This window comes from Varanus komodoensis, unplaced genomic scaffold (genome assembly GCF_004798865.1).
Source record: "Varanus komodoensis strain SLA01 unplaced genomic scaffold, ASM479886v1 scaffold19, whole genome shotgun sequence".
NCBI classification, from domain to species: Eukaryota; Metazoa; Chordata; class Lepidosauria; order Squamata; family Varanidae; genus Varanus; species Varanus komodoensis.
The window spans coordinates 16,661,139-16,686,484 of NW_025335550.1; the positions used below are offsets into that span (position 1 = coordinate 16,661,139).

At 41.2% G+C, this 25,346-nt stretch overlaps 1 protein-coding gene across 3 annotated transcripts in view; it reads right to left on the reverse strand.

Moving 5' to 3' along the window:
- The window catches only part of MLLT3 (MLLT3 super elongation complex subunit), a 157,296-nt gene that overhangs the window by 57,508 nt on the left and 74,442 nt on the right, over nucleotides 1-25,346 (reverse strand). For all 3 annotated transcript variants that reach the window (XM_044427621.1, XM_044427620.1, XM_044427622.1), the window contains exons 3-5: nucleotides 10,853-10,935; nucleotides 6,538-6,681; nucleotides 1,348-1,467 (exon numbers count right to left, since the gene is read on the reverse strand). In XM_044427621.1, coding sequence (XP_044283556.1) covers nucleotides 1,348-1,467; nucleotides 6,538-6,681; nucleotides 10,853-10,935 — 347 coding nt within the window. The remainder of the gene's footprint in view (nucleotides 1-1,347; nucleotides 1,468-6,537; nucleotides 6,682-10,852; nucleotides 10,936-25,346) is intronic.

The following is a 25,346-nucleotide window of genomic DNA, read 5'->3' on the forward strand; positions in this document are numbered from 1 at the left end:
CATATTCTCAGGGAAGTTAACAATGTAAGGAAAGTATTAAAAAAGACTCTATTATACATACATAGTTATAGATGCAAGCATATCCACACAAATTATTCGACTTGTGTTTTGCAGTCATAGATATAAACCAGAATTTTTAAATCTGTTATCAGCTTACATTTTGCCACTTGTTTGGATGTTTCACCATGATATGAAAGACTATGTACTACCATATGAACATGCCTGTAGTTAAAAACTTCTTCAGAGGTCCTACTGTACATCCCATCTCTAAGGCTATACCGATTGGTGGGAAGGCAAAACAGGACCTGTTCTATGACAGCATCCTGGTTATAGAATTCCCTCCTGAAATAGGCAAAATTGATCTCATTCTTTGTGGAATTCATGCATATATATTCTTAATTGGCTTTTAGTGGTTTTTTTAACATAAGGTTTTACTATACTTTTTGATTTTAAAATTCGGGTTTTGAGTTTAGATCTCTGGTTTTGTTATTACTGAACTGTTTATTCTGTATAAGCTCTGTCTGTGCATGTATGTGGAATCTGTCAAAAGTGGCAGGTTAAGTGTTTTAAATAAACAGATATCATGCTAAATTACTGCTGGCCATCTGCATTCCACATAGATTTGGAGGATGACAAAGCACTCTAAATGTCTCCCACTACCAATTGACAGTGAATTACTATGCAAATCCTCCAAGAATCAAACAGTATGCATAAATACTCTTAAAAGAGAAGGTAGCTATAAATTACGGCTCATTTCCACATAAGATTAAAAATGCCAATCTTCCCAGAACACAATTAGTACCCAACTTTCCTGATGTGTGACCGTGTTTATCGTACCCTATTTTAGTGTTTATCTTACCCTATTTCTGTTGCTGTTTGTAGTATGTTTTTATTTAAATAAAAAATTTCAACCTAAAAAAAAAATTTCAACCTATTTCTGTTGCTACAAATGGAACTTGTACTACCATGTGTTAATGAAAATCTGTTGCGCATTCCATCATCACAGGTTTGCAGATGTAGGAACATAACCCTTATTTCCTACAGGATTCTATTTCCAAGCATATTGCTTATTAGATATCAACTGCAGAGCTATGTAGTTGGGAAAGAAGTAGAGGCAGTTGTATCAGAGACTGGGGTACTTTAATGCATATGTAGCTTAGAATTACATTTTAAACACATGGAATAGAATGTATGCACACATACATTTTAAGCAGATATGCATGGGTTATAAATCTATCTGGTTGTTCACTGATCTGATTTAATATGAACTTAATTAATTTCTTGGCTCTTTTGGTCATGCAACATTCAAAACTGTTGCTCAGTTCTTCATACTAGGCCATATCTTACCTTTGGCCCATGAGATGATTTCTTCTTCACTTCAGAAAAAGAGAGGGAATTACTGGGAAGATTGGGGAGATGAAGACTCTGCCCTGAAGCAGCTGATGTTCCATCAGACATTACCATGATCTAGGGTGAGAGGGAAATAAACACAATAATAACATTTAGGGTAAACCCTGGAGTAGTGGGCACTTAAATAATCTGGATAGACAACTCCTGAGTTCCTCTGCAGACTGCATGTAATTGACATTAGTTTAATTAACATCATTTGGCTTTCACCATGAATTGAATTGGACAGATTGAAGTCATAAAGAATAGGAAACAGGACTGAGAAGTGCAACAATGCTGAGAAAAATAACCTGAGGAAAATATTTGTGATATTATGAATTTGTCCTGGGCTTGAACAAAGCCTTCAGCCTTCTTATCACAAACTTGTGTGGATCATCCATGCACAGTCATGTTTGTCTAAACCTTCTAATTCAGACAGTTCCCAGTGAAATACACAAATGTGCACATGGACACACACACAGAGAAAGTACAAAATGCTATCACCATCAGTGTCTAGACCATTGAAAACGTCACCTTGAATCTTAGCCTGGTTCTCAGGAGATCTGGATTCTGGTCCCCACTGGGCAGTAAAACATGATGATGCCATATGACATCCCACAGTGGGTTAATTTACTCATGGTAAAGCATATGCTGGCCACCTGGCTGGGGATTACTATGGCCTGTTCTGCTATCCAAATTTAGGTTATCTGAGGATTAAATAACTCTTACACAGTCCTAAAACAGACAATGGGTTTTACAAGTGTTGTTTCATCTTTAAATGACCTCTGCTGTGTGGGCTTGGATGATACAGCAAGCCATGGCAATCTTTGTTTGGTGCTTGCAGTTCATAATTTATTTATTAGATTTATATCTCACTGTTCCTCAGTGAACTCAAAGTGCCTTACATCATTCTCCTCCTGCTACTCTCAGTCTTGTCTCCACAACAAACAACTCTGTGAGGCAGGCTGGGATGAGAATCTGTGACTGGCCCAAAGTCACCCAGTTGGCTCCATGGTTAAGTGGGGACTAGAACCTGGAACTCCTGATTACCAACCCTGTGCTCTTAACCACTACACCACACTGGCTCTCATAATGGTGGATGACATGAGCTACAGCATCTTAAATGTTAATTCATTCACAGTGGGCTGACATGTCATCCTAACCAGGTCAATGACTCTCAACCTCACCTACTTCATAGGGTTGGTGCAAGGATAAAATGGAAAGGGGGGGGGGGGAATCTCATGAACTATTCTGGGTTCTTTGCAAGTGGAAAAAAGTAGAAAATAAATGTAACACTTAAAATAGAAACAAATACACACACTTCTTTTATTACCCCAAGATAACTCTGCTATGCTTCTGCTATTGAAATATAATGGTTAAGCTTCAGAAACTATGTCCAAAAACACAATACTGTAATTAAAAGGAAAATAGATCTATTTTACAGAAAAACAAAGATAGTGTGGCACATACAAGGAAAAAATGTCAAAAAGCATACAAACAGACAAACACAGATTTAGGTCTTTCTGTACTGTATTATCTGGCAGAGACACTGGCTTATATCCCAAAAATGTATATTCCTCCAGGAATCCTTCTGTTTCAAGTTACTGGAAAGATTTTTCTAATGAAGTAGTAATCTGGCAGTTTGATGAAACAGTTTAAGGCCAGGAACTCCAAGCTTTTGGGGTTGAGGTACTTTTAAATTTCTGAGTGTGTGTTGCAGGCACACTCACATAATGGCTGCCATGGGGAGGACTGCTCATTAAGAAAATGGCTGCCACTGTATGCATGGCCAGACAGCAACCATGTATTTCCCAGGTAGCAAACTTGCAAGACTAAAATAAAAGCAGATTTCCTAACCACCTAAACATAAGGCAAAGGAAGGGTCCAAGTTCCAAAGCACAAACCACTCTTTTGAACATACACAGAGATGGTACTATATGGAAGCTCCTTGCTCTGCAGCATGGAAGCCCCCCAGTTTTTTATTGCTAATAAAATAAAATAAAAATAAAATATAATATATTTATTTATTTAAAAATTTCTATGCCGCCCCATTCGCTGAAGCCTCGGGGCAGCTTACAAAATATAGGAGCAGCAAGGACCCTGGTGAACACCAAATGAGGGATCCACAGGCATACTATGCTCCAGTATGCTGGAGACTCTCAGTGTTTATCTGAAGAATCACATATTTTGGCATGAACCTGCTCAGTTATTAAAATAAACATGAAAGGCCTTTTTGGGGAAACCCATGCTTGCAAGAGGCTGCTTGTCAGTCAGGCAAACAGAATCTTTCTCCTGATTCTTCCCAAACTCTGGCACACGTTTTCTGTGGTGTTCTGGCTGGTTCCTCATTCAGACAGGGGATCAAGATGTGTCTTTTTCATTTGTCAATCAAAAATGTTTTTATGAGATTTAAGTCTGATTTTAACAACTTTTATTTGATTGTTTTGATCTTCTAGGATTTTTAAAAAATATATACTACTGTGTTTGATTTCAGAAAGGTGGAAAATATAATAAACAAACAGAACAGAATATATACTTGTTGATAAGGCCTGATCAATGGACATGATGCAACCCCCCCCCCCCCCCGCCACCGCCGCCGCCGTCTGTGGCAGGAATATGCAGGCCAGCTGCAAGGATGGTGAGACAGGTTGTTCTCTTTAACAAAAAATGGAGTCAGGCAAGTTAAGTTGACCAAATCTCACAATCAGGCTATTGTAGTTCAATCCCAAACTTATTGGGCATATGCCCTGCAGATTTGGGCAAGCAGCTGAGTGAGGAAGCAACAGGTGTGGTTATTTTTCTAACCAGCACTCCCCCCACAACACATGAAGATGATCTTAAGGCTTGTTCCAACCAAGCATATTACAGGATGAACATTTCATATTTGATTTATATGCTTGGTAAATGCCTTAAAGAACTTGTATCCATTCCACAATGAGATTGAATTTATTTTTCTCCCAACACCTGCTCTAACTATCAAAGTGCAGAATAGGAACATAAATAGGTTTGTTTTTGGATTGTAACTCTGCACTGTTACTCTTCCATCAGCCCAGAGCTCCAGCTTCGGATAGAGAACATCCCATAAGAAAACGCCCTGGGGCTGTTTAGCACACCAGAAGTAGCCAGAAATGGCCAAGGCGCTAGCATGCTTACTTGCTCCTGAACAGCCTACGGTTAATAAACTGCAAGCTCTTTCATACGTGAATCTGGTCAATGTCTGTCAACACAATACTCCCAACAGCCCTCTCTCTAGCTTAAAAACAATACCATATACCTTCTTCCTAAATGCCTCCTCAGCATTGCATACATTCCAGAGTTTGATCATACACACATGCAATAGTACCAGTGATTAATATTTGGCTGGCTTTGAGGCTGATGAGAGATTGTGGTTCCAGACCTAAAGCACTAGATTTCTTTTAAGTTTCCAATTGTCCAATTAGCCTGCCTATATCACAGTTGAACAGAAATCATTCTTGTTTGGTTTGCAGATAATTCTTGTAACAACAGCAAACTAGTTGCGCTTGTAACGTTTGTGCACTTGAACTATTTACAGAGGTACTATGTAATGGATTCATCACCTAGCATACTGCTGGGGTTATGATGAGCGCAAGTATTACTTATGAGCTCTATATATCCCACATTGCTGTTATACTAGGCCCATAATGACAACAGGAAGTAAGCAGGTTTTTAATATTTAAGCTGCTAAACTTCTTGTGCTTTGTGTAAATTTATGTGCACACTGATACTTTATTTTAAAAGGTAAACATTAGTTTTTCATGCCTATTTGTTGCCAAGAAGTCCTGTCAATAATTTTGAAAAACAAGCAAAATTTACTCTCCTGAGGGCAGGAAATCTTGCAAACTTGCTTCAACCACAGCAAGCTATAAATTCAAAGCAGGCTTTCAGAGCTGTTTTTTCTTAGAGAAGCCACATGATACAACACATATAGATGAGAAACACTGAATTTGGTGTTAACAAGCTTTTAAAACTTTGATTCCAAGAATGGAGGAATTCCCCTTGCTTGCTGGACAGGTAAGAAGGAAACCAGTTTCTTAAGTTTTCCCTGTAACTAGCACAAGAGTAAGACACTAATAATTGAAGAGTGGAGGAGGCAGGAATGAAAGGGCAAGCAAAGGCATTCTTAGCATAACTCCAAAACTAGACATTTCTGAATGTTGCTAATGCTGGAGAGAAAGAGGAAGGGAACTGTTTTTCTTGTCAGATAAGCATTCAGTTACCTGCAGATAAACATTTAGATTCTAAACTCCTGCCACTGCAGGTCTAGATTTTCCGAGAGCTTTCCCAGAAAATCAGTGACAAATAAAAGAACTGAAAACCAAAGGAGTGACTTTTAAGGGCCACTTGTGAAGAGCCAGTATGGTATAGTGGTTAAGACTGTGGAAGTGGGACTAAGGGTCTAATTCCCACTCAGCCATGGAGAGCTACCTCGGTGACTCTGGACCAGTCATAGATTTGCAGCCCAACCTAATTCAGAGTTATTGTTGGGAAGATAGGATTGAGAGAAAGAAAAGAATCAAGTAAGCATCCTTGAGTACCTTGGAAGGAAAAAGGTGGGACACAAATGTAATAGAAATAAATGAAAATACCCTTTGCTATATATCAGGTAATTGGCTACACAAGAATAGAGAATTAAGTAGACCAATCTGACCTTAAACAAAGTAGTAACAGCAATTTTGTAATTACCTTTACTCTAATGCAGGACAGGCATACTCTAGGGACAAGGAGAGTATTAACCATGTCAAGTTCTTGGATACTAGATTCTCTGGAAATGAAGTCCTAAACAAACTCCCAAGGAAGAACAATTTTACAGTAACAGCATTCTAACATGTTAACATGTGTAAAGCCATGGAACAAACATCAGGATCTTGACCTGAATTAGTAGTTTGTCCTCCTGTCCGCAGTCCAGCAACAGTCTCTGCAAACTGTGTCACTACTATTTCACTTTTACTTATTGTTAGTAAAATGCATAATGTGCTTTCATTATAGGGTTTAAGTAGCTGGTCTTTTCTACTCAAAGGAATGTTTTTATGGTGTGTATGGGGAAGGATCTACTTTTGACATGGCCTTGAGCATACCACTAGCATGAAATGAACCTTCTTCATGTGCTTTTTACATATAGATGGAACTTACCCCTCCTGCTTTCAGCAGCTTCTTTCTGAACTCTTCCGTAGGGTTGTTGAAAGTAAGCTTTTCACAGCGAAGATGGTTTACAGGTGGATGGCCTTCCAGATGCAGGAATAGATCATAGTCAAAGCGGACTTTCTTCGGTTCTTCCTAAAGGTTAGAAAACAGTTATGAAATAGGGGGAAAATGAAATGACATGATGCAGTGACTTTTATCCCAGTGTTCCAAAGTCATTTCTTTACCTGAAGATTAAACAGAACATTAAAATCATAAAAATCTAAAAATTGCTTGGATGGCGATCTTTAAAAGTACTTAGTGCGTTTAGCTATTTTGGTATAGGGCTTCCCCACTTGAGTCAAGAACTGAGCCTAACCTTCAAGAGTTGAAATGATTTTAGAACAAATTTTTAACATGCTGGAATGCATATTTTTCTATGCCTGAACTAAACATAAGCTTTCTCTGGTAAGGTAGCCTTATTAATTCAAATAACTATTTATGTGGCATTCTGCCAGAAATCAGGAAGTTATATTTAAATTGTAGAGGCGTGGGGGGGGGGGCATTTTGAGCCCAATATGCAAATCCATCCTACAAAAGTAGCTCAACTAAGATGCTTTCACATTATTATCAAAGACTCACACAACACCTTCATGGCATTTTTTTTTAAACTCCAGGGCTCACTTATTAAAACAAATTCTGTGCCAGGTTGCCTGTTGCAAACGTTCAGAGGCCATGGATTGTACAGAAGTGATCTGTGTTGCTAAGTTGTTACTGGTTATCTCTAGTGTTCCAATATCATTTCCAGCTATTCATTATGACGTATAAAGCCCAAAGCTACCTAGCACCCTTTATATCTTCATTATCTCCTTTCCTAAGGCTCACCACAACTATTAAAATCAGCTAAGGGCTCCTAATTAACAATGACATTACTGCAGCAATCTTGCTGCTAACTTTTATTTCTTAGCAACACTGATTATTTCTACCATGCTGCCTGCTTTGAATTTTGTGCTAAGAAACGAAGCAAATTAAAGACTAAAAATTGTTTTTACTATTTCATTTAAGCTCAAACTAGCCCCCATATAGGAGGTTGCTGCTTTTATTTTAGAAACAGGGAACAAGGCTGGAGGAAAGTGACTTGTGCAGGATTACCTGGCTCAGGATTACACACTAAGTAGAATCTAAGTATTAATTTAACTCTGCTGACTGAATCTCAAGGGCTTTAACACTGGTGAACAGTGCAATCCTAAACATATTTACTTAGAATTAAGCCCTATTGTGCCCACTGGAAGTGTGCACAGAATTGCAGCCTTAATCAAGTTATGTATAATTCCCTGACATTGAAAAGACTGAGGCAGCAGATGCTTGTACAGAGAGATGTGAACTCAAAGGACAGTCAGATATTGTCCACTGCATTAATATGCATCCTTTGCCAATGAAAAGCTCTACCTCATACACTAGTTTTAGATGGCTAGACTTGTAACATATATTATGTACATGCACATGTGCACACATACACAGAACATCTATTCATATTTTAAGGTATGTTAAAACTATGTTCTGTTTTTTCATAAGGGAAATTAATATCACACAAGATCCACTATTATTGTTCACTGCACCAGAATTTAAGTAAAGACAGTGTTTAATAGAACTACTGTTGTTTAAGTAGCTCTTGAACATAAAAAATACAAACAACCACCTTCCCAAAGCAAGCAACTGTGATGCAAACTGGAGTATGAGGTAAAGGAATCAAATTACTATCCTGTTGTAAACATAATATAAAAAGGCCTGTTCTGGCCTTCTAAAACAGCAGCTGCACAAATAATGATACATCTTCAGGCAAGATAACACTGGACATTTTCCTTCTCTTGTTCTGACTGCCAAAAAATGTAAGATCTGAAAGGCACAGGCATACAAAAATCCATTTTCTAAAAAATGGAACATGGTTATGCACGTACAGGGTTTCTTAAAATATATGGTATTTCTAGAAGAACAAAAAAGTAATGTTCAGTGTTACAATCAAATTGATGCTTGCATCCTTTCCTCCCCAACACCCGAGATTCTCAAAAGCTGCTACCAGTAGGAAACAAGCCTCCCCATCTGCCCAAGGTTCTCTCAGTAGTTAACAAACTTTCTCCGGCTTCTCCTTTCTCCTGCATTTGTGTGCATCTCAAAAGCAGGGAATGGTTTTCTATTTGTCTTGTAACTACGGTTCATTAAGCATAATAAAGGTGTGTTGAAATAATTATGTTCAGAATCAGTAGAACTGAATGAGAATACAGAGTAACCACATAACTGACTCAAAATAAGAGCTATTATTTTCTGGTGATTGGAATGGCCTAGGTTAAAATGTACTTTCCAAGCAGCAACTACTTCCCAAGAAGACTCTCCAGAGAGTTGGGGGAACCTAAAGAACTTTGTCCAAAGTACCTTAATGGGCACCAAAGATAGTGCAGAACGAATACTTGAAACTGGGCAGAGGGTTCTTGCACCACTCCACTCACACAGGTTGCAAATTTGGAACAATTTCCCTGCTTTTTTTTTTGTTGGGGGGGCACAGGAGAGAGGGGGAAGGGAAAGGTATGCGAGATAGTCTTCTACTCACAGAATATGGGATTTCACCCAGTATTATAATATGTTACTGCAAAGAGAAAATATTAGTTTTTATCCCTTTCTTCTAAAGTTCCTCTAAATACTGTTCTCACGCAAAGAAAATCTAAAGCAAGGTAAACAAATTTGGAGATATCTTGCATAGTAAAGTGCAAGTGAAATGGGAAATGAATTCCTTAACTGACTATGTGTCTTCTGTAGATACAGATGCTACAGAAGCAGCTTTGGACATTTTGTCTTGTCTAAAAGTCAAGCACTTATACACATTACTTCAGTGCAACTGTATCTAAAACAGTATTATGCCAATTACAAACTATTCTACAAACTAAATTACAAAATGCTGAAGTATTACAATTTCCATGAAGTGCTATTAAGTTTTTAAATCAATACATTATTTAGAAGTACCAATATTATATCTCTATTGGAGATATATGTGAACATTAAAAAACCCTTAACTTTCCCCCCTCATTTTAGTGAGAAGTGCTTTACAACCTGCTTTAGACAATGACTATCTTGATGTTTTCAGCAAAGTACAAGACATTTTCTGTAAATACATCCAATTTCTTTATATGCCTATTGGGCAACATTCAACATTGTGAAAAAGGAATTATGCTGTTTCAACAGAACTTTCCCACCCTATCCTCTCACCTACAAGACCTCCAGAGTTTGCTCTAGAGAGTCCCTTCCAAACCTCCAGAGAAGATTTGGCTGGTGTTGAGAACCACATGGCGGCGGAAGAAAATCTGCTTCACTGTCAGATAATGTTCTGTTGGCAAATTGACATAACCGGAATTACCTACTGTACTTCCAGAGCACTTAAAGCTCAAGAAGAGACCGTCTAAAGCAGGGGTCGGCAACCTTTAACACTCAAAGAGCCATTTGGACCCGGTTCCCACACAAAAGAAAACACCGGGAGCCACAAAACCCTTTTGACATCTAAAATGAAGATAACATTGCATATATCGTTTTGTACCTTAATGCTACAGTATGTATATCTTCATTATGATTTAGCTGCAGCTCTTGTTCAGTCACTAAAAACTGTTATTTTTAATCTTACATTATAAACTAGTAGGACTCCTTTCATATATTTTGAATAGGAGAACAGCTTTCTGAAGAGTCAAAGTCAGTGCTAAAGGGCTGCATGCATTAAACAGCAAACCCCATAAGTTCGTCAGCAGTAAAAGCAAATGAATCTACCCATGTACCATTAAACGTTTGGTTTTCTTCAGAAACTTTTATTTTCTTCGATTTATCCATGGTTGGCCTACGGGGGCGGGGGGAGGGGAAGCTCAGTAAATCGGCACAGGTCCGCAGATCGGCGGCTGTGCCGGAGATATAGGTGTGTTTAGTGACTGATTAGCAGATAAACAGTCAAGTGCTGTGAATTGTGACAGGTCCCAAGCACAGCTTTTAACATTCAGATGAAGGAGATTACATTCAACAGAGTTCCGTGTAACATGAGAGCCTGCAGGAAGCTTGTTTAGCAGAGGAATGTAGCGATTTACTTAACTAGCTGATTTACTAAACTAGCTAGCGCTGCGTTCCTGAGTGGAGCTTTGAGCAGATCAGCGGTTGTGCCGGCGCGTGTTTTGAGCGACAGAGTTGCAGCAGAGGGGTTCAAGAGCCACATGCGGCTCCAGAGCCACGGGTTGCTGACCCCTGGTCTAAAGGAACAGATACCTATGTTTGAAGAAAGTGAAAGAACAGAAGTACACACCTTGTTCTTGAAGTAAACCTCTATTGGCAAAATGAAACCAGCATACCCAGATTCTTCAACTTTGTATGGTGGATCTTTGCACACTAGAATAGAGAAAGAAAAAGGTTTTTAGTTTTAGTTTATGTGGAAATAATTCTATAACTGAAGCTGTTCAAATTGCCTGTGTAAAATATTCCTTAATTTTTAAGCATTTGGGAAAATGTTACCCATTCACTACACAATTCCAATTCCTTGTTCCCACCCTATGATTCAAGGAAAGCCAAAGGAGTGATTTGTTGCAGGATGGACAGAAATAAGGAATGCTATTTTTTCTTCAGAAAACTTCCAGTTTTAGAAATACCATGTTTCATAAAAGTAATTATTAACACAGTAGGATGAGACCTGCCTAATTAAACTGAGCAACTAGCATTGATACAATAGTAGTAAACTAAAAACTATGTTGCAATTAACTTTTTCAGTGACACTTCCTAGAAAGGCCATATATTTATACAAATAGCTCTTTAACCATGCATAAATTAGAATGTTAACCTTTTTCACTGTTGCCATTTCCATGCTTACAACAGTTACAATCTAATAATAAAGAAATGTATACTATTAAATCTGTACAAATATCACCAAATAATCTAATAAAATTTGTTTTTCTGGTCTAGAAACATCCACTCCCTGTTCATGGCTTATGATTTTGATACAAGCACATTTTTCAGACACAGATTTATTTCCAGAGAGAACTAACTATTGCGCAACACCAGACTCCACCTCTCGAATATATACTGCAATGTATTGATGCACCTACAAATAGGAGTAACTTAAAGGAATTATTACGGTATTTTTAAATACATTAAAAAGACAATATTGTTAAATACATACATAAAATACTTCTGTGTTAATGTCAATCAGCTTAAAGATACACATTGTTTACAGCAATGACCAAAGCCATTATCTTCTGTTTGGGGTTCTTGGACTAAACCTGCACTCTGTCTTCAATGGATTACTTAAAAATTAGTGAAATATATAAACAAGATTGCTATTTCTGTTCCTGTCTGCACAAATACAAATCAATGTTCTAGGTATTCAGTAACTGTAATATGTAATACTCCTGATTTGAAATACAAATCAACATACAATGTTAAGATTAAACACTGATTAAAATCAAGCCTACACAGTAGAGTTCAATTTTAAGGCCTTTACCTTCAAGTCTTGCCTATGGATTTCAAGGAAGGATCTGCGTGACCACTATTGGAAACATGATGTTGGACTGAATGAACCCTGAACCAACCAGACTCTTATTGTGGAAATTTAACACATAGTATTTTGGGAAGAACAGAGTGGAACAACTTCAAAAGCAATCAGTGGTTGGGTTGAATCATACTGTTATACCACATTGGTTTCCACCATGGTGTGGTCTGACATGTTGTATGAACGCTGTCAGAGACTAAAAGCATGGTTACTTGGTTTCTGTGTAACCACAGAGTATGTGTACATACTTCAAAATACCAAAGGCCAGAACAGCAGAATAGTGCACCAACAAGACGAAGTGAATTATCTTCAAAGGCAATGGGATGAATCTTACAAGCATGGCGAGTTTAAAAAGTTACAGCCCATTCCCAAATTATGAACCTCTGAGTTATGAACCATTCATGCTTAGGAACTGTCATGAAGTATATTAATTTTTTAAAAAATTACTGCAGGAAATTGTTATCACCACAGAGAGAAGGAGGAAGTGAAAGGGAAGAGGGGAAAGTCTCCAAAGTAGGCCTTCTTGCCCACCCATCCAGAGAGGGAAACTATTTCCTTACGGCAAAGAAGTGGCACTGGTGAGTTTGGGTGGGGAGAGATATTTGTGGTTTTTCCACTACATGAGGGGCCTGTGTCCCAAACGCCTGTGACTGTGGAGGGCCAACTATACATGATCAGTCTCACATACAAATTCAACTTAAATACAAATTTCCATTTTCTCAAGAATGGAACTCATTTGTAACCCAGGGACTGCCTGTATTACATTTAATCTCCTGTTTTTCCTTCTTGCAAGGAACCCAAGGTGACCTAGGTAATCTTCCTCCATTTTATCCATATTGCTGTACTCCTGAATGAGCAAATGACATGCAACCACAGATTAAGCACTATAGCTATAAATTTCCTTTCTTTTCAGAACATGCCTTCCAGTGGAATCTATTTACACATTTACATACAGCTTTTGAAATTATTTGCGAGTAGTCTCATGCCAAGGTCGCCTAAGGAATTTGATCTATCAATAGACCTGATCCTTTTTTGCAAACTAACATGAGAGTGTAGTTTATGTACTTCTTGAACAGTTTGGTTCAGGTTAAAAAATATCAACATGAATTTAAAATGCATGTTTAATTAGAAAATTAGTTTCTACATGGTTAAATAATTCTTGAGCATTTTAAAAAGAAACAAGAATGAACAGAAAATGGGATAGAACAGATGTATGAGTGCTCACACAGAGATCAGGCACACAGCAAGATATTTGTCCCCTAGGTTACACCTGTTTACCATCAAAACATAGCCACGGCAGCTTGTGCAGAGCAGCACAAGACACAAAACAGACAGAAAGTCAATTTAGCATAGAATTTGCATTCCTCAGTAGCCAACCAGATATGTTTGGGAAGTCCACATGCTAGGTAGTTAGGGAAGAAACCTCTCCTGCTGCTACTCTAGCAACTGTCCATGTATGTGAAGAATCCACATAACCATGATGACCAGTGGCTTTTGGATATTCTTATCCTCCATTATTCATCTAAGCCAACTTTAAAACTACTCCTTGAGGAACAGGAAATTCCACACACTAATTATGGACTATGTGAAGTAGTAAAGACTGGGTTTGCACAACACAAAGACCCATGCTGGTTTGTCATGTCATGCAAACCTGGATAAATTCCCACAGAATGGCATGTTTGAGAGCAACATGTCCCTTGAAAGCCCATCGCTTGTTGTAGTGGTCATTATATTTGTGAGCCGCCCCGAATGGCGAATGGGGCGGCATAGAAATTTTCTAAATAAATAAATAAATAAATAAATATACCCACAATCGGGTTGTTGTGTTATTTGAACCCAGGAACAAACCACACTGTCGGTACCGAACACTGACCAGCAACTTGCTTGGCGAGTACAGCAAAAAAGTCCTTCCTGAGCACCCACCAGTGCCCACTGCCCTACAAGTGCCCAAGCAGCACATGGGGGATGGCTGGCACTTGCTGGATAACCCCCACCATTACTGTGAGCTATTTCAGCTCACTACAGCATTTCTGACCCTTCAACTCTTGCTTTTAGGGAACTGTGAAAGCAGGGTTTCCTTTTCCCGTTTTCTAAAAATGTTTGATTGTATTTGTGGAACTGCAGAGGTGTGCAGTTCCACAGGTGCAGCAATTCGAAGCCTCAGATGGAACAATGTCCTGTGTAGTAACAACTTTGGACATTGACCCCCAAAGAGGCTCCAAATAGATATTTCCTTTCCTTGGTTTCATTGATAACTGTCAGAAGATAAGCCAACAATGGAAATAAAAGGCACAAGTAATCTTTGTTCTTGAAAAATGGGGGTGGGATTTGCACTAGACTGCCTTAGGGTGAACTCAGTTTTCCAATTGATCTCAAGACTCTTGGTGCTAAGGAAAATGGAAGAGTACAAGAAATGCCCCCCCCCCCCAACACACACTTAAAAGGAACTGGCATGTTGAAAACTAGCTGTCAAAACTATGGTTTCCTTTGAAAGGAATTGCTTGACAGAAGTGTATATACAGCCATACCCTATGAAAAATCCATCAGGAATGCTATTCTCTAAAGCAATTTTTAAAGGATCCTGAGTTTGTAACAGATGTCAAAACAAAAATATTTTTTTTAAAGGAAAAAAATATGAAAAAAAATTCTGATCAAATCAAGCAAGAACTTTCCTTGGAAGCAGAACTGACTAAACTGAAGCTCTTGTACTTTAGCCACATCATAAGAAGGCAAGAATCACTGGAGAAGCCAAAAATATAGGGGAAGTTGAAAGCAGAAGAGGAAGGCCAAATACAAGAGGATTGATTTCACATAAAGGAAGCTGCGGCCTTTAGTACATAAGACCTGAGCAAGGTTGTCAAGGACAAGACATTCTGGAGGTTATTCATTCATATGGTTGCCATAAGTTAAAGATGACTCAATGATACGTAACAAGAACCGCTGATAACCCCTCCAGCGTGCTACTTGGGCACTTTGACAGACCCTCAGTGGCTGTCCAAACAGGTATCATGAAAATCGGCTTGAAACCAGCTTAAACAATCACTGGGGGGAAAATATACACATATATAAAGGAACAAAAAAGGAGCAGCTAGTCAAAAATGGCTCACAATTGCAGTAGGGATGGGGAGACAAGTCTGTCCTGCTCTGAGGTCCCATGAGATACCTGTGGGAGGACTGAAGAGAAAGGAGGAGGCAAAGAACCCACAGCAACTCCAATTGTCTTTTGGGTATACCATGGGTTTGTACAAAGCTAACAAACAATGGCTCCCTCTGACTTATTGCAGAGACTGTTAAAATGTGCAGATTCTTACTGTCTCTGAATCTGAAATTCCTGTTGATTGGATTAATTGGATAGATTAATATGGGCGGGGGGGGGGGGACAGGACCATACATAATTACTTCAGTGTAAATATGAGTTAACCATCAGTACAACAACAGTACAACTGTCTCCAGCATGCTTCTAAACATCCAAAACAGCAGATTAAAACATCTGCATTCTGCATTATTCCACAACAGACATTTCTGAATACATAACACAAAATACAAGTGGAACCGCAGCAAAATGCTCCTGTTCCCGATAGTTAATTCCATTCCCCATCTCTCTCAGTTTTTGTCATCCCTCTGCTACTTTGTCTCTGTTGACAGCACAATCATGTCAATTAGGAGTGACAAACTGGCAGTCTTCTGGGGCTAGATCCAGCCCCCAAAGCCAATTTTATTTAGTCCAAGACAATTCATATGAAGTGATAACAAAAGTTTTGTTTACAGTCTGATATACAGAGAAATTGCAATGTATGGCTGTGAAAGTTGGACCATAAGGAAGGCTGAGCGCCAAAGAATTGAGGCCTTTGAATTGTGGTGCTGGAGGAGACTTCAGCGAGTCCCTTGGACCGCAAGGCGATCAAACCGGTCACTCCTAGAGGAGATCAACCCTGACTGCTCTTCAGAAGGCCAGATCCTGAAGATGAAACTCAAATACTTTGGCCACCTAATGAGATGGAAGGACTCCCTGGAGAAGAGCCTAATGCTGGGCACAATAGATGGCAAAAGAAGAAGGGGACGGCAGAGGATGAGGAGGCTGGATGGGGTCACTGATGCAGTCGGCGTGAGTTTAAGTGGACTGCAGGGGATGGTGGAGGACAGGAAGGCCTGGAGGAATGTTGTCCATGGGGTCACGATGGGTCGGACATGACTTCGTGATGAACAACAGCATACAGAGAAAACCAAAATATTGTCAAATGATACTTTTAACATTATTTCTTTTTTCTTTTATGTAAAGCACAAATTAAAGTGGGAGCTCCAACAAGATACTCACTAAGGAATGCCCTCGCTAAGGATTCTAGCCAGCCAGCCAATTCATTTCACCCATTTCCAGCTTACCCTTTCCATTCTACCCCCACTCGCCATGAACAGCCAGTATCTCATAGCCACAAAACATAGCTCAGTCCTCACTGGGCTTTTGGGGCCTGGCATTTCTTTCCACTTTTCCCAGCTAAATGTCTTTTACGCTTCTGCAAATCCTTAGGGATACCCTGAACCTGCTCAGATCTATTTGCTGGGGATGGATTTGGCTACAGATATGCAGGGACACTCATTTCTGAACATCAGAAACAGAGAAAATGATTTACAGTCAGCAATCAGCCAGCAGTGCAGGCATTTGTGATATCTAATGTGATAACGTCAAAGGGCAAAAGTATAAAAGGGCAACTGGACTGTTTGTTCTATTTCTCATCTTCTTATTGATTTTTGTAAGAGTAACAATAACAATAAGAGGGACCAAACAACTTTCTATAAACACACAAATGGGCTAATAATAAAATGAACACAACAGCAAGGACAGAGGTACAGCAACAAAGTAATAAAGGTACAAAAGTTATAAATAATAGTACAGATTTATAAAATCAGGGCAGCTGTGAAAGAATGGATAGTTTCAACAACATTTAATTTTCTTATTTTAAAATATTCCTACACTACCCTTCATCAAATAAGATTTCCAGGGTGGTGTACATTATTGTAAAACCTACTTCAGTACAACACAATTAATATCCTTACACCGTAAGAACAGGCAGTGGACATTTCAATTAGAAAGGCAGATTGAGGTTTTATACAAATTAAAATGCTTGAGTGTACAGACAGACCTTAACTTGGTGCCAAAAACTGAAAATTAGGCTCTAGGAGTATCTCTTTACAAAGGGCATTCCCAGAAAGCCCTCTCCTTCATAATTACATAGAACACTTCAAACAAAAAAGGCATTTGGAATACCGCCACAGGAAGATATTAATACATAAGCAGACTGGTATAGAAAGAGGTGCGTTTTTGGGTGCCAAACCATTTAGGGTTTTAAAGGTAAGGGCTAGCACCTTAAATTGGATCTGGCAGTTCATAGGAAAACACTACAGTTGTTTCAAGAGCACAGTAGTATGAATGTGGCAAGCAGAAGCAGCTAAGTGTGAAGAAGGAGGGGCAAGCAGTAAAATGAAAGTGAAACCTTTTGAGAAGAATACTCCACAAGTCTTTTGGTCTTTTTGTGTACAGCTTGGGGTATATCATATTCTCCCCACACCCCCCTGAAAAAAAAATATATATGGCAGCAGGTTGTAAAAGAGACCTAGCTGGGGAATGCTTTAATGAAGGTCCTCTACCTACAGGTAAGGAAGGCATGCATGCAAACTATGTAGAAACATATGATTTAAATCTAGTCTTACTAACTAGTGATTTAAATCAAATTGGTTTAAATCAAGTCCACCTTGCCCCAACAAGAGCTTAAAGTCATTCATTTTGCTAACTGCATTATCTTTTTAATAGGTAGCACAAGGCAAGGTATTTAAGATCATTCTATCAATAAAACATGTTGGTGCTCCAAGTTGTCCCAGTTCTTCCCTCACTGATCCTGTCAGGTCATTCCAAATTTACAGATATTTAAAAGGATGGTCAGCTACTTGCATATACTGTTTTATATAATCAAAAGATTTTGACTCTTAACCCATTTTTATATATTTACTATATGACAAATAACACAGTGCTTAACCCAAACTTCTTGCAATTAATCTTAATCTTGCAATCCAAAAGGGTGGAGAATACAGGGGATTGAACTGGGCACAAAGCATTACTAAATTATAATTGTAACAGAATGTTCAAAGATTATTTCTTAAAGCCTGCTTAATCTTTATTGCTCCTATACCAATCCGATCACCATGCATGACTATATAAATCCCAGACTGCTCAATCACTTTAGTTCTGTATTCTTTTCATTTCAAAACTTGAGTGCTCTTACTTCCCCAAATAATTAATCATGCCATCTTCATATTTTCTTTTCAGAAATGTTTTCATCATTCCATGATCTTGCATATCACTAGTAAGTATTTGATTCTTCCATCTACTTAAGACCACACAAAAGCAGGTTGCTTACATGTAACTGATGTTCTTCGAGTGGCCATCTGTGCAGTCACACATATGGGTTCTGCGCCTGCACAATGCCTATGTCCGGAAGATTGACAGCTAACGGTTTTGGTGGAAACTCCCCTCCCCTCCCCCCCCCATAGTATATATGGAGCGGAGTGTCCGCCATTTTCCAGTCTTTGATAGACCGGACGTTCACTCTCTAGAGAAAAAAAAAATTAAACTAAGGAAAAAAACCGTTGTAAGTGCCGATGACAAGTTAAGAAATACGATGTAGGTACCAAAAAATAAAAAGCAGCATGGTACCGATAATAAGTTCCACCCATCGACACCGAGCAGGGCTGGCAGGTGGGTTGTGTGACAGCATAGATGGCCACTCGAAGAATATCAGTTACAGGTAAGCAACCTGCTTTTCTTCGTCATGGCCTCTGTGCATCACGCATATGAGTAGATTAGCAAGCTTACCCTGACTGGAGGAGGGGAGGTGTCATCAAAGAAGAACAGCTGAAAGGAAGGCTCTGCCAAAGGAACAGTCTTGTCTCGTACGGATATCCAGACGATAATGTTTAGCAAATGTGCATGGAGTGACCCAAGTGGCTGCCCTGCAGACATCGTCAATCGGAACCCCTGCTGCAAAGGCTGAAGAAGCAGCTACTGCTCGCGCAGAATGACCCCTCGGGGTTGTAGGTAAGTCTATCTTAGCTAACTGGTAGGAAAAAGTTGTAGTGTGAACTATCCATTTGGAAAGTCTTTGAGGGGTAACTGGAGAACACTGGTCGTGCTCAGAGTATCTAACAAAGAGCCGATCGGAGCGACGAATGGATTCAGTCCTTGATCTATAAAAGGCTAAACAGCGCCGTACGTCAAGCGTGTGTAAGGATCTCTCAATAGGATTCGATGGAGATGGAAAAAAGGCAGGTAGAACCACTTCCTGACTCATGTGAAAAGTAGTAGCCACTTTTGGTAGAAAAGACGGACCCATTCGTAGAACAACTCTCTCCCTATGGAAATTCAAATAAGGAGCGTCTACCCTGAAGGCACAGAGCTCACTAGCTCTTCAAGCTGACGTAACCGCTACATGAAATGCTGTCTTCCAGGAAACAAGGCTCAAATCAACAGTCGCCAAATGTTCAAAAGGAGCTCTCATTAGTGCCTTCAATACCACTGAAAGACTCCAAGTAGGCACAACTGGTCTGATCGTTGGATTAAGGTTATGTAGTCCTTTGAGGAATCTTTTAATCAATGGTTGGGAAAAAATGGAGGATCCCTGAATTGTACCACAGTAGTAAGAAATTGCCGCCATGTACACCTTTACAGAAGATGGTTTAAGTCCTCCATGGTGGAGCTCTAAGAGAAACTGAAGAATATTCTCTATGGATGCTGAATATGGAAGAAACGAACGAGACTCTGCAAAGGTAGAGAATCGTCTTCCCTTAGCCGCATATGACTTTCGCGTTGACGGTCTTAATGCAGATTCGAGAATGCTCTGAATCTCTTAGTGGAAAACGGTCGATCCTGATGGAAAACTCGTCGAGTCTGATGAAGCAGGGAAAGGCAAGGGATTCGAAGCCTCAATCCTAGTGACCGACTCAAGAACACGATCCGTATAAAAGTTGAACGTCGTCGGTACCGAGTCAGCGGTGAGTGTTATTGAATCCACCAGGCTGTTAAATTCAGTGATGTCAGATCCGGGTGACGAACTGTGCCCTCTTGCTGAGTTATTAGGTATGGCAGAGTCGGAAGTTGAAGGTATTCGTCGTGAGATATCCGAAGAAGTGTTGAAAACCATGCTTGGCGTGGCCACCATGGGGTTATCAGTAGTCCTGTGGCCCCGTCGTAGACTATCTTCGATATTACTCTCATAATGAGGGGAATCGGAGGGAAAGCGTAAAAGCTCATATTGTCCCAAGGGATCATAAAAGCATCCCCCGATGATCCTTGTCCGATTCCCGCTCTCAAGCAAAAATTCTCGCATACCCTGTTCTGCCGGGTAGCAAACAAGTCCATGTCCAGATGTCCCTAGCGATGGAAGAGTTGGTCGCATATCTGTCGATCCAGCTCCCATTCGTGGGATGTCGACATTTGTCTGCTTAGAAGATCGGCCTTGACATTGTCCGTACTGGCTAGATGTACTGCTTCGAGTGCAATGTCTCTCGGGATGCACCAATTCCATATTCGCATCGATAGCCGAGCCAGCGTAGGCGACTTCGTCCCGCCTTGTTTGTTCAGATAAAAGACTGTAGCAATGTTGTCCGAAGTTATCTGAACTACTCAGTTCCGAAGAATGTCCTTGAATGATCGTAGAGCCTTGAATACTGCCAGAAGTTCCAGGAAATTGATATGATTCCTGAACTCCTGTCGATTCCAAACACCTTGAGTGCATAGCCCGGAACACAGTGCTCCCCATCCCAGCAGAGATGCATTGGTACCGAGAGTCACTGTAGGGCACCAAGGTCGGAATGGAACTCCAACATTTAAATTGGCTGGAACTGTCCACCATATCAAAGTTTGTAGAATGGAGGACGGGAGCCAAATCAACTTCGTAGGCAAGTCCTTTTGTGGTTGAAACATCTTGTTGAAGTAGAGCTGGAGGGGGCGAAGCTGAAGCCTGGCATCTGGGACTCCGGCAACCGACGCGGCCATGTGTCCCAAGAGTCTTTGGATAGATCGAGCAGGAACCGTCCCTTCTCGTCGTATTTGATGGATGTGTTGAGCGAGAGTGTGTTGTCTGTCTTGCAGAAGGAATGCCTTCGCCACTGTGGAATCCAGACGGGTTCCGATGAAATTGATAATCTGTGCAGGAACAAGAGAGGATTTCTCTCGATTAATACAAAGTCCAAGATCCTGCAGCAAGGTGCAGGTCATATTTATAGAGGAAAAAAGTCCTTCTCTGGTCTGAGATACTAATAACAAATCATCAAGATAGGGGTATATTTGAACGCCACTTAATTGGAGGTATGCGCAGACCGGAGCCATGCATTTTGTAAAGACCCTCGGGGCGGTAGCCAGCCCAAACAGGAGCACAGTGAATTCGAAGATTTCAGAGGCAACAGCAAAATGGACAAAACGCCTATGACACGGATGGATCCAAACGTGAAAATAGGCGTCCCTCAAGTCCAATGAGGCAAACCAGTCCTCTCTCCTCAGCAACGGTAGAATATTCTGAAGGGTGGTCATCCGAAATTTCTTTGGTGTTATAAATTTGTTAATAGCTCTCAGATCCAATATTGGTCAGAGACCTCCACCCTGTTTTGGGACCGTAAAGTATCTAGAATAGAATCCATGGAGTCCTTCAGGAACAGACAAGCGATGAACCGCTCCTTTAGAAAGGAGCTGATGCACTTTGTCTAACAACACCGGCGAGCATGGGGTAACCCAGATCAGACTCGATGGAGGAACGATGTCAAATTTTATTCGATATCCGTGCTGAATGATGGATAACACCCACCGATCAGATGTGATGGAGTCCCAAATGGGGAGTCAGCCTTTCAGCTGGTCCCCAAATGAGAGAGGGGAAGGTGGGGTTGGGAGCAGAGGAAAAGTCTGCCCAGCCCGTCAGCGCTGACGTTTATCACCGTCAAAGCGGCGGCGGCCTTGTTGGAATTGCTGAGGCAGTTGTTACCTGCGACGTTGTTGGCGGTGCTGTGGCTGTTGTCGAGGCTGATTTTGTTGATATTGTGGACAGGTCCAAGACCACTTAAGTCAAGGCTGAGGCTGTAACTCCATGCGTCAAGCCATCATCCTAGACTCATGAATCTTCTTCAATTTGTGGTCAGTCTTTGCATTGAAGAGGCCGGACCCATCAAAGGGCGTCTCCTCGATTCTCCTCTTCATCTCCTCCGGGAAGTTGCAATTACGCAACCAAGCATGCCTCCGGAGGGATATGGCACCAACTAAGGCTCTCGAATCTGTGTCCACGTGGTGTCTAGCGGTGGAGAGCTGTTGTATTGCAACCTGCATGGCCTCCTTTATGAAAACCCTTGCAAGGTCGGCTTGGTTGTCTGGGAGAGCAGCAAAGATGTTGTCCAGGTGCTGCATTATAAAATATTGATAACGCACCAGTGTCGCCTCATAGTTGGAGATTCGCAGGCCGAGTCCAGAGGTTGCATAGACTCGGCGAGCAAGTCGATCCTCCTCCCTTCCTTGTCACGGAGCGCGGTGTGACCCTGTGACTCCCGGCCCTGAGAAGACTCCACCACGACCGAGTTCAGCCTAGGGTGATGTAGGAGGAACGGAATGTCCCCCTCCTGAACCTGGTACATGGCTTCATATCTCCTTGAAGTTGGTTGAGGGTGAGCCGGGAGGTCCCATGGCTAAGTCATCACTTGGCGCAGAGTTGTGATAAGTGGTAAAGAGATGGAGGTCAATTGTTCACCCCGGACCACATCATAGAAGCGATTGGTGCTGGGACCGGGCTGTTGCTGAGCCTCAATCTCCAGCGACCGAACCAGCCTGGACATCAACTCTACAAAGGAGATATGCGGCTCTTCTGGAGATCCGGGGCCCTGAGATGTGACTGCAGCATCAGGTGAAGTTGAATCGACCTCGGACTCATCCGAGTCCACCCAATAAGGAGCTGGGATGCTGGAGGAAGAGTCTCCCGGCGACACTGATCTACCACTCTCCCTAGGCGGTGCCAGTGGAGCATCTCTCAGATCCGAAGAATGAAAGTGATCTCGAGGAGCTGGTGGAGAAGGGTGGTCTCGAGAAGCCGGGTAATAACCGACAAATTGGTAGTCACCCCATCTTGGAACTGAGGAATACCGGGAGTGATACCAGTCATCAGATCGGCTGTCGGAAGATCGGCTTCTATGGCTCCTCGGAGGAGACATTCCAGTCTCGGTATCCAGCCATACAGGAGGCATAGGTGTGCGAGACCTAGCCCTCAGCGGAGAATCTTGTATCTCATCGTTGGAAATCGAACCACGGGGAGGATCTTGGTGTAGTTGCGGTTCAGTTCCCGTATGACATGGAGAGCCCGGAGGAGTAACCCTCATAGCCGCCTGGATGGTCAGACCTGAGGGTGTTGGTACAGCGACAGCAGTCAGGACCGAGGATGCCGCCGAACCCGAGTGTCGGTGTTTAGTATGCTCGGGTTTCTTTGGTTTCTTAACCAGCTTTTCGGCCTTATCTTTCTTGGCCTTCTTATGAACAGACAGCTTTTCAGGGCCGCTGTGCTTCCTCTTTTCCCGCTGCTTTTTAGGTGGGGAAGCAGACTGATCGCCCATGATGGGAGCACCTTCGTCCGAAGGGCATGAGGGCGGAGCAGTAGAGGAAGGAGCCGGGCGCTGCGGTGAAGCAGTTGGGGTCGGACGGCGGTCAGCTGTAGTTGAAGTTGTAGCGGACTTAGCCACCAGCCGGTCCGATTTTAGGAGAGCCTGGTCCCACAGGAGTTTACGCAGGTGATTCTCCCTATTCTTCCTAGCCCGCTTAGAGAAGGCCAGACAGTGGCCGCAGTTGTCCGTCCTGTGGTCTTCCCCCAAACAGAGGAGGCACAGGTCGTGCGGGTCCGCTGCGGGCATCTTAGAGCCGCACTCTACGCACTTGCGGAACGCTGCTCTTTGCGCCATCATAGAAAAAGAAGAAAGAAGATAGTGTAGAGGGAGTAGATATTATTTTTGGGTTTTTTGTTTTTTTGTTTTTAGAAACAAGAAGAAGAGGAACAAAGAGACTAATGGGAACACTATTAAGAGCAATAGAACGAGGGAATACTAACTTGGAAAAACGAGAAAGAAATTGCAAAGCGGAGAAGAACAAGGAACGATCTTTAGCGAGAGCGAAAGCGGCACAAGGCAGAATGAACGGCGGTCGCAAAGACTGGAAAATGGCAGACACTCCGCTCCATATATACTATGGGGGGGGAGGGGAGCGAAGTTTCCCGCCAAAACTGTTAGTTATCAATCTTCCGGCCATAGGCACTGCACAGGCGCAGAACCCATATGTGTGATGCACAGAGGCCACAACGAAGAATTGCTGCAACACTCATATACTTATCAGTCTAATTCTGAAGCTTTACCCAAGTTAGAACTCTTATTTGTTTTACTTTCTTGCTTTAATTAGATTTTTGTAAAGTTTCTATCATAATAATTAAACTTGGGAGCATTTAATATTTGAAGGAAGAGTTAGACAGGAAATACCTCAGATTTATCTGATGGGCATAATATTCTATCAACTCCCATTATTTATTTGGTGGATTAGAAATACAACCAGTGAATAAATTGTTTAAAATCATTTTATTTGTTTTTCCAAACTTGCAGCAAAAACATTTCTTCAATCTCATACTTGGTATAAGAGATCCTTAGCCTATAACGGATCTTTTATAGGTCCTTTCCCCTCCTCTTTTTTGAATTAACCATGTATTAATATTTTGTTTAGCTTATTATCCTTTTCAAAGAAACATTATTTACTAAAAGCTAACTATCCACTTAGCTGTTTGTCAGTGCCATTTTTTCCCTAGCTGCAGCTATTTTTTGTCCTGTCTCATTCTGCTAACAATTCCTAGGGGGCAATATTAGGGCTTCCTGACATTATTGGTTGGGGGGGGGGGGGCGCAAAGGAGAGGTTGGAGTCTGAGCTGCAACCTTGGAAAAAACATTTGGAGGTCAGAGAAGGGGCTTCAGCCACAAAAACTCTCCTCCACCCTCACTGTTCTTTCTGTACTGTCTGGGATCCAGAGACAGATGATAATCTTTGGAGTTTCTGGGTGGGTGGGGGGAACAAAGCACCATAATTTTCCAGGGAATCTGGAGGTGCCTCAGCCTTTCTTCCTCATGAGGCAAAAACAATTTAGATGGCCAATGTTTTGGAGGGTCGGGGGATGTGGTGACCACCCTAGTCTCTGTGCTCAGCTCAGTCTCC